Source organism: Enhydra lutris, unplaced genomic scaffold, assembly GCF_002288905.1.
Source record: "Enhydra lutris kenyoni isolate GAN:26980312 unplaced genomic scaffold, ASM228890v2 scaffoldscaffold51, whole genome shotgun sequence".
In the NCBI taxonomy this organism is placed as follows: domain Eukaryota; kingdom Metazoa; phylum Chordata; class Mammalia; order Carnivora; family Mustelidae; genus Enhydra; species Enhydra lutris.
Window position 1 is genome coordinate 9,795,116 of NW_019154135.1, and position 14,814 is coordinate 9,809,929.

Below are 14,814 nucleotides of genomic sequence, written 5' to 3' on the forward strand. Positions count from 1 at the left end.
CAGGGTGGGAGGCTGACGCGAGCCGGGGCCGGCGGCTCAGGCTTCTGCCAAGGACTCACGTGCACGCAGCCCAGTTTAATGCAAAGATCTGTCTCCTCGGGTTGTGTGATCTGTAACCTTCTTGTGTGTGGAGTAGCGTGGTGGTGTAGATGCTGGTTTTAGTGTCAGAAATTTGAGAAAAGACGAATCCCCTTTGAGGAGTGTCTGACTCTTCGATCTGTACAAAAAGTCCTCTGGAACACGCGGATGAAATGTCGCTTTCCGTTGTGATTATAGGAAGTTTACAGACGGTGACGGGATTATTTAATAGACTCACCCAAGGTCGTTTGAAAATACCTGCTTTTAGGGGTGCCTGGGGGGCTCAGTCGGTGAAGTGTCTGCCTTCGGCTCAGGTCACAGTCCAGGCCCAGCGTCCTGGGGTCAGCCCCGCGTTAGGCTCCCTGCTCCCGCTCCGTGGAGAGCCTGCTTCTCCCTCTCCCTCTGCCTGCTGCTCCCCCTGCTGGTGCGCTCTCTGTCTCTGTTAAATAAATAAAATAAAAGCTTTAATAAAAAAGAAAAAGAAAGCGAACCTGTTTTTAGAATCAGAGAGAAAGTGAGATCTGGAGAAAAGGGCTTTGAGCTGATTTGTCGGAGTGGCTTTTCGACGGCTGGGAAAGCTGGTGCCTGGACATCCATGGCAGACAGGAGTCTCTGGGAAAGGGGTCCCACATAGACTTTCTGGGCCCACTGCTGTCCTAGGCTCCTGGCCCCTTGGGCTGGAGAAGGGGAGCCCCCTGTGGGTACCTGAGCCCCCGCAGGAGGCCCCTGAGGGACCCAGAGCAGAGGAGGACACATCTTTCAGGGCGCATGCGTTCCCCGCTCCCCTCTGCCTGGCTGCCCTGTGCCCAGTGTGTGCGCAGCTGTCCCGAGATGTTGCCAGGGTCGGGGGGACATGGGGAGGGAGGAAGCGGCTGTCCGGGAGCACTAGGGCCTGCTCCCGTGTACGCGTGTGCCCCTCCGAGCTGCTGCCCCCGCTGCCCCCACCGCGGTGGGGCTTCCTCAGGACCCTGTGCAGACAGAACGCTCTGCTTCGGACCGTGGCATCGTCCCGTCCTTGCTAAGGTCCTCATAGCCCCGCAGGTCTATTTTTCCTTATTTTGCTGGGTGAAAAATTTCAGGTTTGTAGACCAACCATCAGCAAGTTCGGGGTGCTTGACTTTGTCCCTATTGCTACAGAAATTTTTTTTCTGACTAAACTTTGGAACAGAGGTCACTGATTTGTTTTGCACGGAAACGCCGCTTTAACGAATGCCAACCTAAAGGAGTCCCTTTTCAGGAAAGTAAAGGCAGGGGTCATGATCGTGCGCTCAGGCCGAGCGCGGCTCCTCCCTTCTGTCGGGGGACACGCAGGGCGGGGGCAGGGTCTCTGGTTGGCGGCGGATTCCCTCGCAGCCAGGAGCAGGTGGGGCTTTCCGTGGCTCATGGTTGGTGGCGGGCGTGGCCCCGGACTTCTGGCAGTTGTGGGAAGGACATCCCGGGCCTTGGCAAATCTGGGCTTCAAACATGTTTTTACCGAAGAATCCTCTATGTGGCACCAAGGCTCTGGCCATGGGAAAGGAGGAGGGGGCTTTGGAGGACCCGCCCACCGGTCCGAGCCAGGTTTGTGGCATCTCCTTCCCTGCCATCTTGCCATCAGTTCACAGGGCAAGGCTGCCGTGCCTTTGTCCTACCGAACACTCCGTTATCCCCGGTGGTTGGTTTCCTGTTGAGCGGACTTCCGGGAGGGGGCGTGGCACCATCAGAGCAGGTGCCCTGAGTGTGTGCACACCTGTGCGTGCCGTGCACGGCGTGTTTTCCTCCTGCTCCAGCAGCGTAATGCAGGCTAAGAGAGCAGCCCCGCGTGCGGATGGCGTGGGCCTCAGCCCTCGAGGCCGGGCGCTCGGACGGACCGTGGCGCGTCCCCTCCCGTACTCTTACCAGACTGCCTGTCTGTCCGTGGAGCTTCCTGACTCACCGGCTTTGCGCTCACTCTCCCCGCGCCCACCCGCCTTCCAGGGGTCCCTCCAGACACTGCTTGTCTGTGGACGTTTTCCCGGTTACTGTAGTCCCTGTTCTTCATGAGAGCAGGAATTCCCTGGCTCAAGGGCGGCATCATTTGCCGGGAGTCTTTATTAACGTAAGTCTTCATGAGCACATTCCCCGGTGCTGAATGGAGAAGCAGCGTGCAGAAGCCGGGATTGACGTGAATTCCTCCCCCGACCTGTTCCAGGACCCCTTGCGCATTTGGTACTGCATGACAGAGAGGTGTCGTCCGTCCTGGCCCGCATCTGCGCTCACAGCGGGTGAACAGGAGCGGAACAGCAGCCAGAGGTCGTCGCTGGGGCGAAGGCACCTGGCCGGCTCTGCCTGTGTCTACTCACACGTGTGTTTTTCCTCCACAGAGAGGTGCCTGGAAGACCACGAGCTGGTGGTCCAGGTGGAGAGTACCATGGCAAGCGAGAGCAAGTTTTTATTTAGGAAGAATTACGCAAAATACGAGTTTTTCAAAAATCCTGCGGTGAGCGTCTTAACCTCTTCAGGTTCAGGGTTTCCGACTTTCGAACTCTCGGGGTTGATGTTTGGGATCCATACCAGCCGCGGATAATGGAAGTGAGATGGATACAGGGGTGGCAGAGGGTTTGAGAACCCGGTCTGCTGTCTCACGAGGTGTCCTCGCTTGGAACTCTGTCTCCGATGTTTACCTAAATGCCCTTGTGGTGGCCAGACGTGACGAGGGCGTTTTACGTGGTCGCAGAGGGAGAGGGGGTTAGCCTCTGAGTGGGGAGAGAGGCGGGGCGGGTTTTCCAGTTACATCGAAAGTTCATGGTTGAATTGGTTCAACCAAGAACAGATTGGTTCAATATTCAGCAGAAGAAAAACTCATTACTCTCTGCAAATAGCCAGTAATACTACCTGGTTTGTGGAAGGAGGAGTTTTCTGGCACATCGGGCTGGATCTTTCTTTCCTTTTTATTTCCCTGGGGGGTGGCGAGGGAGGCATGTGTCCTGGGACCTGTCAGGATCCGGAGCCCCCTGCTACTTAGGGGAGGGGAAAGACGTCATTTTAAATACAGATGGACATCGCGCGCCTGTAGGAACATTTTGAACGCTAGCGGCCCTGTAACGCTGCTTTTCCCCACTACTAAACCAACCTAATGTACTTGTTTTCCCATTTCCTTAGAATTTCTTCCCAGAGCAGATGGTCACCTGGTGTCAGCAGTCCAACGGCGGTCACAACCAGCTTCTGCAGGTACTGGGCAGGGACGCGTTTCTGGGTGGACGGCTCTCCAGTGGCAGTGGCGGCTCCCCAGAAGCTAGACGGGGTTGCCGTCTTCATACCAGCCCTGGCTCCTGTCGGGGTTTAGAGTAACCAAAAGTAATTGTTGGTTGGGAAATGGGTACGTAGCCAGGCTCCTTCATGGCAAAACACTTACCAGCAGGATGAGCTTCCTCCAGGCTAGAAGCAGCGTGAGCAGAAGGGCAGGAGAGAGCAGCCGCGGGCCTGCGTGTTCTCCTCTGGAGCACAGGTCCCGGGCCAGGCTGCCGCCCTGGGGATCTCCATACAGACCCTGAGCCCCCTTACTGGAGAGAAGAGCTGCCATAAAAAACTTGAGAAGGTACAGAGTGTACTTTAAAATGAGTTTCATATCATGTCTCCCTCTGCCTTCTGAAGTCTGTTCAAGAAATCCTGGCCTTTCCCCAGCCCCTCCCCGTGGCCCCGGCTGAGCTGCCCACGTTCTCCCAGGGAAGGCAGGAATGGGGACTGTTAGGCTGTGCCCCGAGAAACGTGTCTGTTTACGGCATGTCGCGTGAGAGAACAGACCATTCATGAATGCAGCCAACGTTCTCCAGGCGGCCTCAGGTTAAGAGAAACCACGAAAATTTAGCTCCCGCAGAATTCTGCCCGCTCTCCTCCTTTGTCTGCTCTCTGGATCACCACGCCTGTTTTCACCTCCCAAACAGTGAGGGCTTCAGAGCTCCGTTCTGGGGTTTCCCAAAGCCCCCTTGATCCGTATGCCCCGACCCTGACTTGTAGCGTTTGTGCCGTGTCCACTGGCCTGTCCATCTGCGGGAGGAGCCGTGTCCCTCGCAGTCCCTTGAGGAGGACCCGACCCTGTCACTGCTCCGGTCTTGCTCCCGGACCTGGCTCTTGATCTTGGTTTCCCAAGGAAGGCGTGCTGCATGTGGGAGGGGTCAGCTGGGACGGCAGTGTCACCCAGCCGTTCCTGGAGAGATGCATCAGCTCTCCTTTCCATGGAGGGCAACACAGTGGACGTGACGTGCTCGGTCTCCTTCCACACGGCTGCCAGTGCTTCTTGTCACCCTAACTTTTAATGAGGCTGCGTGTTTTATGGGAACCCAGGAGAAAGGGAGGGCCCTTAACCCTATTGTCTCATAGGGGAATCTGCGACATCCTGTGTTTTCGTCAATGCTGGGAATGTCCATTAGCTCGCGTGGGCATGAATGTCCTGCACACCGATTTACGTGGGGTTTTAAGATTTTTGAAAGGAAAACTGTCAGTTGAAAATGCTTGGTTTGAGCAAAAAAGAGTTTTTGTAATTCAGACGATGTCAGAGTGTCCACGACGGCAGTGAGACGCACCTGCTCCCGGCTGGCGGCAGCAGCTTCTGACTCTGACGCGTCTCTCCAACAGAACTTCCTGAACTCCAGTAGCTGCCCCGAAATCCAGGGACTCTTGCATGTGAAGGAGCTGGGGCGGAAGTCGTGGAGAAAACTGTACGTGTGTTTGCGGAGATCAGGCCTTTACTGCTCCACCAAGGGGGCGTCCAAGGTGGGTTTTAAAGCCGCCACTGCCACCGCCGTCACACCAGGCCAGGGGCAGTCAGAGGGGACGCGGCTTCCTTGGAGAAGCACATCCAGGTCCCCTGGGCTTGTGATAACTGGAGAAGCTGACTCCCAGTTCCTGGCCCACTGGTCTCCCTCGGAAACCAGGCACTGCCCCTCCTGCAGGCCCCCAGGCTGGCCAGCCCTGGTCTTGGGAGCAGAGCCTCCTTGGTGGCTGGAGTCCCTGGAGGATGCTGACTGTTTGCAGAGTATGGAATTTGGCACCCAGGCTGGCCATGGGGTAGCTGGTAGATTGTCACCAAGCTAGGACGTGTTACTGTAGATATTTCCAGGAAGAGATTGGAGCTGGGCATGGATGTCCAGGAAGGGCAGGTGAGAGATGGAAGCTACAGCGGCAGGCGTCCACAGCTGGGGCGCTGGGGGCTCGCCCTGCTGGCTGGTCCTTGCACACTCCTACTTGCACACTGTCCTCGTGGTGTGTGAACACGCCCTGCAGCGGGGGAGGGCCCCGCAGACCATGGCCAAGCGTGCATCATTCCAGGAGAGAGGAGGGAGGGTCTGGGGGGACCCCAGGCGAGGGCGCTGAGGGCCAGGCCGCCTTCGAGCCGCTCTGGGCGGTTAGTGGCTGCCCCACGTGAGCCGGGGATGAGGGGCTGGGGCAGGTGGAGCTGTTTCCATCCCGTACGGGGCCAGGAGGGCAACTTGATTTCCCGACTTCCCCGTGCCCTCGTAGAAGCTGACCCCAGAGCAGGAAGCAGAACTAGGATGATGGAAGGTCAGGGACGAGGATGGGACAAGCTGTCGAGGGAAGACTGCGGGATGTCTGGACCTTACTCACCACCGCTGCAGAGCTGGCCTTGGCCGGGCGTGGCAGCGTGCTCTCCACTTTGAACCTTAGGCTCTGGATGTTCTCTGGTCTTCACTTTGAATGTTTGGTTCAGGCGCTTTGACACAGCATATGGCAGAGTCTCAAATAAATATGCTGTCTCGTGGGGTTTTGGCTTTTTTAAAGATTTCATTTATTTCTCTGAGAGAGAGAAAGCGAGCATGAGAGAGCGACAGCACAGGCAGGGGTGGGAGCAGCTGGCAGAGGGACCTGAGCAGGGAGCAGGGAGCCTGACAGCACGAGAGCCGATCCCAGGACCGTGGGATCATGACCTGAGGCAGACAGACGCTCATGTGACTGAGCCGCCCAGGAGCCCCACTGTCGCAGTCTGGGCGCTGGGTTTTCTTGGCGAGGGCTGTGGGTGCCTTTGGTCCTCCTCAGCACTTACTCTAAACGGCCAGTCGGTCTGTGGGCTCTGAGAGAGGAATGCACACACAGTGTGCGCAGACCACCCCTTTGATGAGCACGCGGGAGCGCCTGCCGTCTGCCCGGTGGCTGACCCCCCTCTCCCACAGGAGCCCCGACACCTGCAGCTGCTCGGGGGCTTGGAGGAGAGCAGCGTCTTCTTGCTGATTGCCGGCAAGAAGCAGTACGGTGCCCCCACCGACTACGGCTTCTGCATAAAGGTACCGCCCTCCTGCCCTGTCTGGAGGCTACCTCTCCCCGTGGCATCCCACCAGGGACTTCGGGATGGAACCCGAGACTCCTGTCTTGGCGCTGGGGTTATTTGAGTTATTTTGTTACAGAAACAGGTTCCCGGTGCACTGATTCATTCCCGGTTCTCACTCCGTGTCGCTCTCTGAGTAGCTAGCAACTTGGGGAGAGGCAGAGGACGTGGTGGACCGTGTATCAATGGGCTCCGTGGCTCAGCGACCCTAGCCTGTCACTTGGGTGGCCTCCGGGGTACTGAGAGCCAACACTTTCCATATGGGCTCCTGGTCCCCGGGACAGCGGGTGTGCCCCTGCCCTGCCTCTGTGCTCACGTGTGTGAGAGCATGGGCTCACGCATATTTCCACATGTGCACACACATGAACACACAGATGTGCTCACGTACATGCACATGCGTGTACACGTGCACACATAGATGTGGACACACATGTGCTCACATACACACCTGCGCACGTGTACACATCTGTGTGAACACAAGGGGATGCACACGTGCATACACATGCACACGCAGATGTGGATCCATCATGTGCTCACACACGTGCACACACAGATGCGGACATATGCTCACATATGCACACTTGCACACATGTGCACAGCTATGGGAATGGAGATGCACACGTATGTCCATGTGCACACACCCGTGTGCAGGGCCCACTCTCCCCTGTGGAGACCGAGCTGATGTCGGGGACGGTCACAGTAGAGGCTGCTTCCTGAGTACACAGGGCTCGTGAGCTGCTCCACTAAGGGCTCTCCCGCCGTCGTCTCACTGCATCTTCCCAGGTGCTTGTGTGGGAGCCAAAGCAGCCCCATTGCTCACACCCTCGCTCCAGAGAGCGTGTGCACGGAGTCCCCCAGCCAGGTTGACCTGCGAGCCTGGGCCCCACCCAACCTGAGGAGAGGCCAGGGAGTGGGAGCACACTGTTCCCACAAATCCCAGCTTCTGTTTCACCTGGTGAAGCTTCCTGGGCTTTCAAGGAGCAGGAGCCCAGCGCCCGAGGTGCCTGGGAAAGCCGCACAGGGGCAGCCTCTACAGGGGCTGGGGCCACTGAAGCCCAGGTGGCCAGCATCCCCTCTGTTCCTATCAGTGCACCTGCACCGGTTCTCCCCCATCGCCAGGTAAACCCTGCCTCTGCTTGGGGCCCTGCCATCCCTCCACAGCGGCATGTGTGACCGTGATCCTTCACCCGCTCCAGGCTGCTTGCCCCCCAAATTCCCTTCTCCGGGGTGACACTGCCACACTCTCTGGACCGTCCATGGGTCCCACCTTGGGGCCACTCAGATATGCCACAGGCCCTGACCCCCTCAGGGGCTTCTCCCCTCACTGGCCGAACCCCACAGAAGCCCTTTCTCAGCTGCCACCTCGGTCCTCCTGAGGCAACCAGACATCTTTTCTTCCATAGCTCTGGGCCCTGTTCTCCAGTTGAATACAACTTTCCCCACACAGAGCTGGGCACCCCCTTGTCCCCGCGGCAACCACCACTTTCCCTTGTGAGAGTTTGTGTCCTCCGAGATACCCCTGTTGGGAGCTGGCCGAGCCCTCGTGACTAAACCCAACCAAGGCTGGTCCGTGCCAGGCGGAGGATGCAGCCTCTCTGGTCTCATCCTGCTGGCTGGTGCGCGCCGGGCCCACTTCTGCCCGGCACAGGGGTGTTCTGCGTTCACCGTGTCGCACTCACGGGGCCCTCTCTCACCTCCTGCAGCCCAACAAAGTCAGGAGCGAGACGAAGGAGCTGCGGTTGCTGTGTGCCGAAGACGAGCAAGGCAGAACGTGCTGGATGACAGCGTGCAGGCTCCTCAAGGTACGCGGCATCCTGCGTGCACCCTGCGTCTCGTCGTGGGCAGCCCTCCCCGTGGCCCACCAGCCCCGTGTGCCCGCACGTCCTTCCAAACAGGGTCTCAGAAGCTGCTCCCAGAGGCTTCCCGTTAAGTCAGAGCCGGCGTCCGACTGCGGTCCCTGCCGTTCGGGGACGTGGTGGGACTCAGAGCGGCACCCCTGGTTTCTCCCACCAGATGCCAGGAGCACCTCAACCAGTGAGACAACCAGAAACGTCTCCAGATGTGAACGGATGTCCCTGGGTGGGGCGTGGGGGCGGGAGACTGCGCCGGCTGAGAGCCTTGGGTCTAGGGAAATAGGAATAGAAAGACCAGAGCGGACGCCAGGGAGAGAGAGAGAGCACGTCGCTCGTCAGGAGGGTTAATGACTTCAGAGATGGAGCATCACACTCTCGCTTCCCGAAAAGCCGGGGCCATGAGGGAAACATGGCACACCATGCAGCTCCCCACAGCGCCTGACGGACGTAGCGTCTCCTGCCCACACGTTCTTAAGGGAGTCCGCTGCATAGAGCCTCGGTGCCCTCAGCAGCCACTCCCAGTAACCGCCACGGTGATTCCGTGTGACCCCGCGGTGATTCCGTGTGACCCCGCGGTGATTCCATGTGACCCCGCGGTGAAGGCTAGGCGTGTAACAGCAGAGGACACCTCACTTCTGCGATCCCGGGAAAAGCCCCTTTGCGCACATCCGTGCCCCACATGGCTGCCGTTCCTCACGTACATAAAGTGCATGGGCATCGCACCGTTGTGTGCAGTGGTTGTGTGAGGTGAACGTCAGGGTGTCTGGAGGAGAAGGCGCAGTCAGCGGTGGCTGACCCGTGCCAGGGGTCTAGGAATCTCTTTATGAAAATGCCAACCTTTCACTGAAGCTTCCAGCCAGGCAGAGAGTCCGGGCAGAGCCACCTAGAGAAACAGACCCGTTGAAGGAGGCGTAGCTCGTGACCTCTTGGAGATGCCGGGGGCCACCTGCTCCAGGCACGGGCGTCCTGGAAGCCTCCCTTCCCCAGAACTGCACATTGTTTTATTTTTGCTGCCATTTAAACAGAGACGGGTTAAGTGTAAAATGTTACTATTTTGTAACATTAACATCTCAGGGAGGGGACGTTAATGTGGGTACAGGACACTGTAGATTAGAGGTGACTCCTTGACAAGCCGGCTCTACAGCTTATGGGATGTCCGTTCAGAGGATACTCCTCGGTGACATGAACAACGGGGTCCTCTCTGGAGTGTGTTGTGGGAAAATTCCTGGGACATATTATTAAGAATTAAAAAGCAAAATGCTCCCTTGGTTGTAGGAGCAAGGAAAGGAGAAGCTAAAATGCACCTGTGCATTTGCTGGTGTGCACGGGGGCACTCGGCGAGACGTGGGTGGGGCAGGTGGAAGGGACACCTTCATAGTTCTGTATGCGCGTGATTTTTTTGGGTCTGCGGATACATAGTCTTGGAAGAAGCAGGAAAGGAAGCGGGAGCACGTCTGTGACGCTGTGGGATTGGTGCTTTGGGGTCGTGTACAGCCAATCCAGGAAGTGAGGTCTCCGCCGGGCATTGTGCGTGGGATGTCAGGGCCAGCAGAACAGAACCAGGCACGGAGAGGGAAACGCGCAGAAGGAGCGGTGACGGTCCTATCCAGTGTTACCGTTAGTGCCAACAGGATTGCGTCCCGTCGGAGGTTAACGCACGATCAGGAATGTTGGCGAGCGTTTGCTTTGGGCCGGACTCTTCCTCACGTCCAACCTCGCCGTAGCTCAGCGGCACGCGTGCCCGTCGCCATCCTCCCTGGACCGAGGACAGAGCTGAAGCCCATCGCGTCCTGCCTGGGGGTGGGGGCCAGGGGCCTATTGGTGTGCGCACCGTCAGCTCTTGGGCCCCACGCTGGGCTCCAGAGCTCGCCACAGCAATCCATTGCCCTCCGTGAGAGCCAGCAGGACGGGGACCCACGTCTGCACGTGGCCTTGTTGCCTCCAGTCAGCCCCAGACCCCACATCCCAAAGGCTGTTCCTGAAGGAGGTGAGGGTCTGGACTGAACGGCTACTGGTGTGGTTGACAGCCTTGGGCCACTCAGGTGACACAGAAGCTGAAGGGCACCTTCAGTTCCAGCTGGTTATGCGCCGTGGCGTCTTACCGCCACCGACCAGGCTGATGGACCTCCTCCCACCTGAGAACGCCTTACTTTGCCACCCCCTCCCCATCCCGTCTCGAACTATCTCGGTCTCAGAGCAGGAAGCGAAATCAGAAGACTCTAGACCCTCGCCTCGTACCCCGACATCACCTTCAGAATGGGGTGTATTTTCTCCCGGGAGTCGGGGCTGTTTGAAGCCATTGGAAACCTTATAAAGTGTGTCTGTTCCCTCTGCCCAGCTCCTGTCCCAGCCTCCCAGATGTGAGCATGGACTCAGGTCCCTCACTGTCTGTCTCCCTGACAGGGGACCTGACCGGGAGACGGTCCATCCGTCCGCCCTCCCTGAGCTTGCTCAGTGTCGGGTCTCGGTCCAGATGTCATCTTCCCTGGTGCTCCCCCAGCCCCTCTCGGACAGCCAGGATTGCCCGGCCCTCAGAACATAACAGATGCTTGGAAAAAGTGAGCTGGATGACAGCGGGCATCACCCAGACTCCTGTGTCTGCCTGGGACTGTTTCTTTTCTGAAGCTCTTCCTCCTGGTGTCCTGGGCAAGGCCGGCATCGACCCAGGGCTGGCCGGGGCAGCAGGCGGGGACTTGGACCTCAGAGAGTCTGGGTCTCTGGCCGGAGTCCAGGGATCTCAGTGGCACAGACTAAGGAGACACTGGGCTGCGCCTTTCCACGGTTGACCAGGGGGCTTGTCGGTAGTGAGTGATGGCAGGTCCCCAGAGTGCCAGTGCTCAGACTGTCCTGTTCCCAGAAGGGGGTCAGACGTACGTGTCCTCCCTGGAGGAAGTGTTGCCTTTCTGCTGGTCCCGGTGTATCCAGGAGTCACTCCTGAGTGATGGCTAAGACTGCAACAGCTGTCCGCGTTGTATTAAAATCCCAGGGCTTGTTGGAGAGCAACACCTTATTTTCAGTGAGCCAAGGACCTTTCGTGCCTCTGAGTCCCATCACAGGTCCTCTTTGAAGAGGAGCTGGAGCCTGTGTAGGAGAGCACGGGCCCTGCTGTCCCCAGAGACGCTTGGGGGACAAAGTTGGCAGGTAGTATCAGCTGCCCTTCCTCCTTCTTTCCTACTGTGCGGCTGAATGATTTCGTAGCCATGGGGGCGCGTGGAGGGAGCATTAACCTTTGTTGCTGTGCTCTATTATCTCCCCCCACCTGCTAGAAGTTTCTGAAACTACCCTAGAAATTCCTCCCCAGGAGGGAGGTGTGGCTTCCCAAGCGCAGGCTTCAGTAAGGAAGGCTTGCTGTAGAGACGCCCCAGCCCACACAGGCAGGCCAAATGTCCGTCAGAGACAGCCATCCCCTGCAGGATGCCCAAAGCACCTCTGCTCAGAGGCAGCCTGCACGCCCCGCCCTGCCCCGTCCCTCCCTCCCCACCCCTGCCCCTGTTCCCAGTGCTGTGTGCCAGGCTTCCAGGCCACAGCAGCCTGAGCGACGGGAGCAGGACGAAATGGAGAGCAAGTGAAATGGACAGAAGGTCGAAACCAAAGCGCATAAAAACAGGGAACTTGAAATGGGGAGAGGAAACGCCCACTGCACTCCTCTCCCTACCGTTGTCTTTTAAGAAGGAAATGTGTGCAAAAACAAAGGAGACCCTAAAATTGACTGCAAAATCCAGAAGGAGAAAATCAACCACATTTTTAGTTTCTCTAAGTTTCTGGGAACGTTTTAAGCTCTGTGTGGCGTGAACGGTAACAGACAGTGGAACCCGCGAGGCAGGTGGACATGTCGGTCAGCGTCCCGTCCTGCTTCTGGGGCTACACTGTCCCTCCGGAACCCGCTCAGATTTCCTCTTTGCGAATAACAGAGGAACACGGCTGCTTAGCTGTCCGTCTCCTACAAGACCGTAGCTCCCTCAAGGTCGAAAGCGCATCTCGTACTCGCTTTGCGTTCCTAGAGCTGAGCCTGCCAGTAATGGATGGTGACCCTAAGCCCTCGTGCAGTCTTCGCACAGGGAAGTAAACTTCCATCTCGCTTAAGAAAATCAATGTTGAATGTTTAATTCCGTTGCAAGAGAAAGGGATCGGCGTGTCACTCATGTGACGGTGTTCCCCACTCCTGCACCATCGCGTGTGAGGAGGCTGTTTGCTCACATGGCACATGTTGACTTTGAACCTGCAGCTGTAGCCATTCCCCTTATGTGGGGACGTCTCTGCAGTCCCTTTACACCCCAGAGCAGGACATCAGCTGTCACTCATCTGTCTCCTTTGTGAAAGTGCCCGAGAGTGTTGCATTCAAGCAGATGTGAATAGGAAATAAGAAACGTTTTGCCCAAAATGGGGGCGAATAATTCTATGGCCACGCGTTTTTTTGTTTTTTTTTTTTTTTTCCCGAGCAACGGAAGGAAGTGTAAAGGAAAAAGAATGATTGGATCATGTTTCTTTAAAACCCACTCATCTAAAATAAAAAGGGAATACTGTTAAGGAATTGGTACTGTAGGTCGTGTACAGACGGTTAATAATCTGAAAACTGTCATCTTATGCCAATAAAACTACCTCTCTGAAGGCTGGAGTATTTGTTTTTAAGTGAGGAAAACAAGAATTCTTAGTCATGGAACTTCAAAAAACAACTGTGGGAAGTAGACAGCTTCTTTAATACTTAAGGCAGACATAATATTTCAAGACTACAGTGCAAATAAAGCACAGTTCGATACCTGCCTTAAAACAAACTAGTTAGATGGCTCGTGGGTCAAGGACGAGTCCTCCGAGTGAATTATTGGAACCGGGAACAGTCTTGGGCCGTCCCGAAGGGGGTGTGTGTGTTTCCCTTCTTATTCTTTCTTTGGCCTGAATTTGATGATTTTTCTTTAATGCTTTGAAAGGGATCCTTAGGCCATTGATTTCAAGCCTTATGTTTTCAACTGTTTGTCAAGTTTGTACAAGTATTCGATTCGGAGTGTTGGTACGTACACGTGTGCGCGCACATGCCGCACACACTTCTGCTTAGAAGACCACACGTGCACACGTGCATGTACGGGTGTGTGTTGTTAGGTCACATAAGTTTGGAATACTTACGTCTCTGGGCCCCCAGGTGGCTCAGTCAGTGAAGCGTCTGTCTTCTGCTCTGGTCATGATCTCAGGGTCCTGGGATCAAGCCCCACATTGGGCTCTCTGCTCAGCAGGGAGCCTGCTTCTCCCTCTCCCCCTGCCTCTGCCTCCGTGTGCGCTCGCTCTCTCTCTCTCTCTCTCTCTCTCTCAAGTAAATAAATAAAATCAAAAAGAACATTTATGTCTGTTTGACACCGATTCTTCGGTCCTTCCGAAATCTGCTGTTACCTGCATCGGGGATGCCCGCCCCGACACCTCACCCACCCAACGTTACTGGGGTACGTCTGTGTCTGCACGGTTTTTCTCCTCCTTTCTGTGTTTCTGCCTTTCCGGGTCCTCGTGTCTGACAAACACCGTGTAATAGGGCTTTCTCCTCTGGTCATCTTCACGTTCTCGTTGGCGTGTTTGTTGGGAAAGCTGTCCTTCCGCAGCTGCTTAGGAATATTGGTGCTTATGTCTGCCATTTGCTGTCTGTGTTCAGTTGGTCCCATCAGCCTATGTTCATCTTTATCCCCATTTAATTTTTTTTTGGGGGGGGGCAGGGGAGACCCATCAGTTAGTTTTATTTCTATTTTTAACCTCTGTCCACGTTGTTTCTCTCCTTCCTGGTGGTCCCCCTGGCTGTCCTGGCACGATCTTCCCCTTACTGGGCCCCAGCCTGCCCTGCTGTTCCCACCATCTCTGTGCAGGGGTGAGGCCCTTCTCAGTATCTCACTCTAGATTTCAGTTCTTCCCGTGTCTTAAGCTGCTTAAGACTTAGAAGAGGCCCTGTCGTTAATTTGAATTCCCTGCACATGTACATTGACCCTTTCCTGGGTTCGCATCCCTTTCAGGGACCAGAGACGTGCCCAGTTCTTCCAGCATGGGTCTGCTGGAGCGGCCACCGTCGCCCGAGATGGGTTCGTCTGCCGTCATTCTGTCTCGCCTCCACTGTCGAGGGAACTGTTCACAGACCGTGGGTCCCTTCCGCCCGCCGCCGCCCTCCGCACCCCGTTCCACTGCCTTCTCTCTGTGTGTCCGTGGAACTCAGCCGCCTTCTGCTTGCGGCTCCTGTGACCGTGACGTGCGCTCTTCCCCACGTGTGGTTGTCGCTGTGTCTCCGCAGTCGTGCTGGGACATGCAGGGACGTGGGTTTCTCCCTGGTAGCCTGCCCCGAGATCCTACAGCCTTTCGTCTTTCTGTCTATTCTGGAACATGCTTGGCCGGCCGCCCTAGGGTACTTCTCGCGGCCCCTCCCCCATGTTCTGGGAGCACCGGCACGCGCGTGGTGGACCTTCTGGTGCTGTTCCAGACACCAGAGGACACCCTGTGGGGTTGAAGCTGGAGAGGAGCTACGTCTTGATAACTGCGTCTCCTTGCCCAACCGTCTCCCTTTCCTGTGCAGGCGGGCGGGGGACGGGGTGCAGGTGGGCGGTGACAGGCGGGCGGGGGACG

At 56.8% G+C, this 14,814-nt stretch overlaps 1 protein-coding gene across 2 annotated transcripts in view; it reads left to right on the forward strand.

Annotated features, from left to right (window-relative positions):
- Positions 1 to 14,814, forward strand: part of LOC111157052 (growth factor receptor bound protein 10) — a 170,519-nt gene that overhangs the window by 142,705 nt on the left and 13,000 nt on the right. For both annotated transcript variants that reach the window (XM_022518264.1, XM_022518265.1), the window contains exons 8-12: positions 2,421 to 2,536; positions 3,199 to 3,267; positions 4,672 to 4,809; positions 6,225 to 6,335; positions 8,080 to 8,178. In XM_022518264.1, coding sequence (XP_022373972.1) covers positions 2,421 to 2,536; positions 3,199 to 3,267; positions 4,672 to 4,809; positions 6,225 to 6,335; positions 8,080 to 8,178 — 533 coding nt within the window. The remainder of the gene's footprint in view (positions 1 to 2,420; positions 2,537 to 3,198; positions 3,268 to 4,671; positions 4,810 to 6,224; positions 6,336 to 8,079; positions 8,179 to 14,814) is intronic.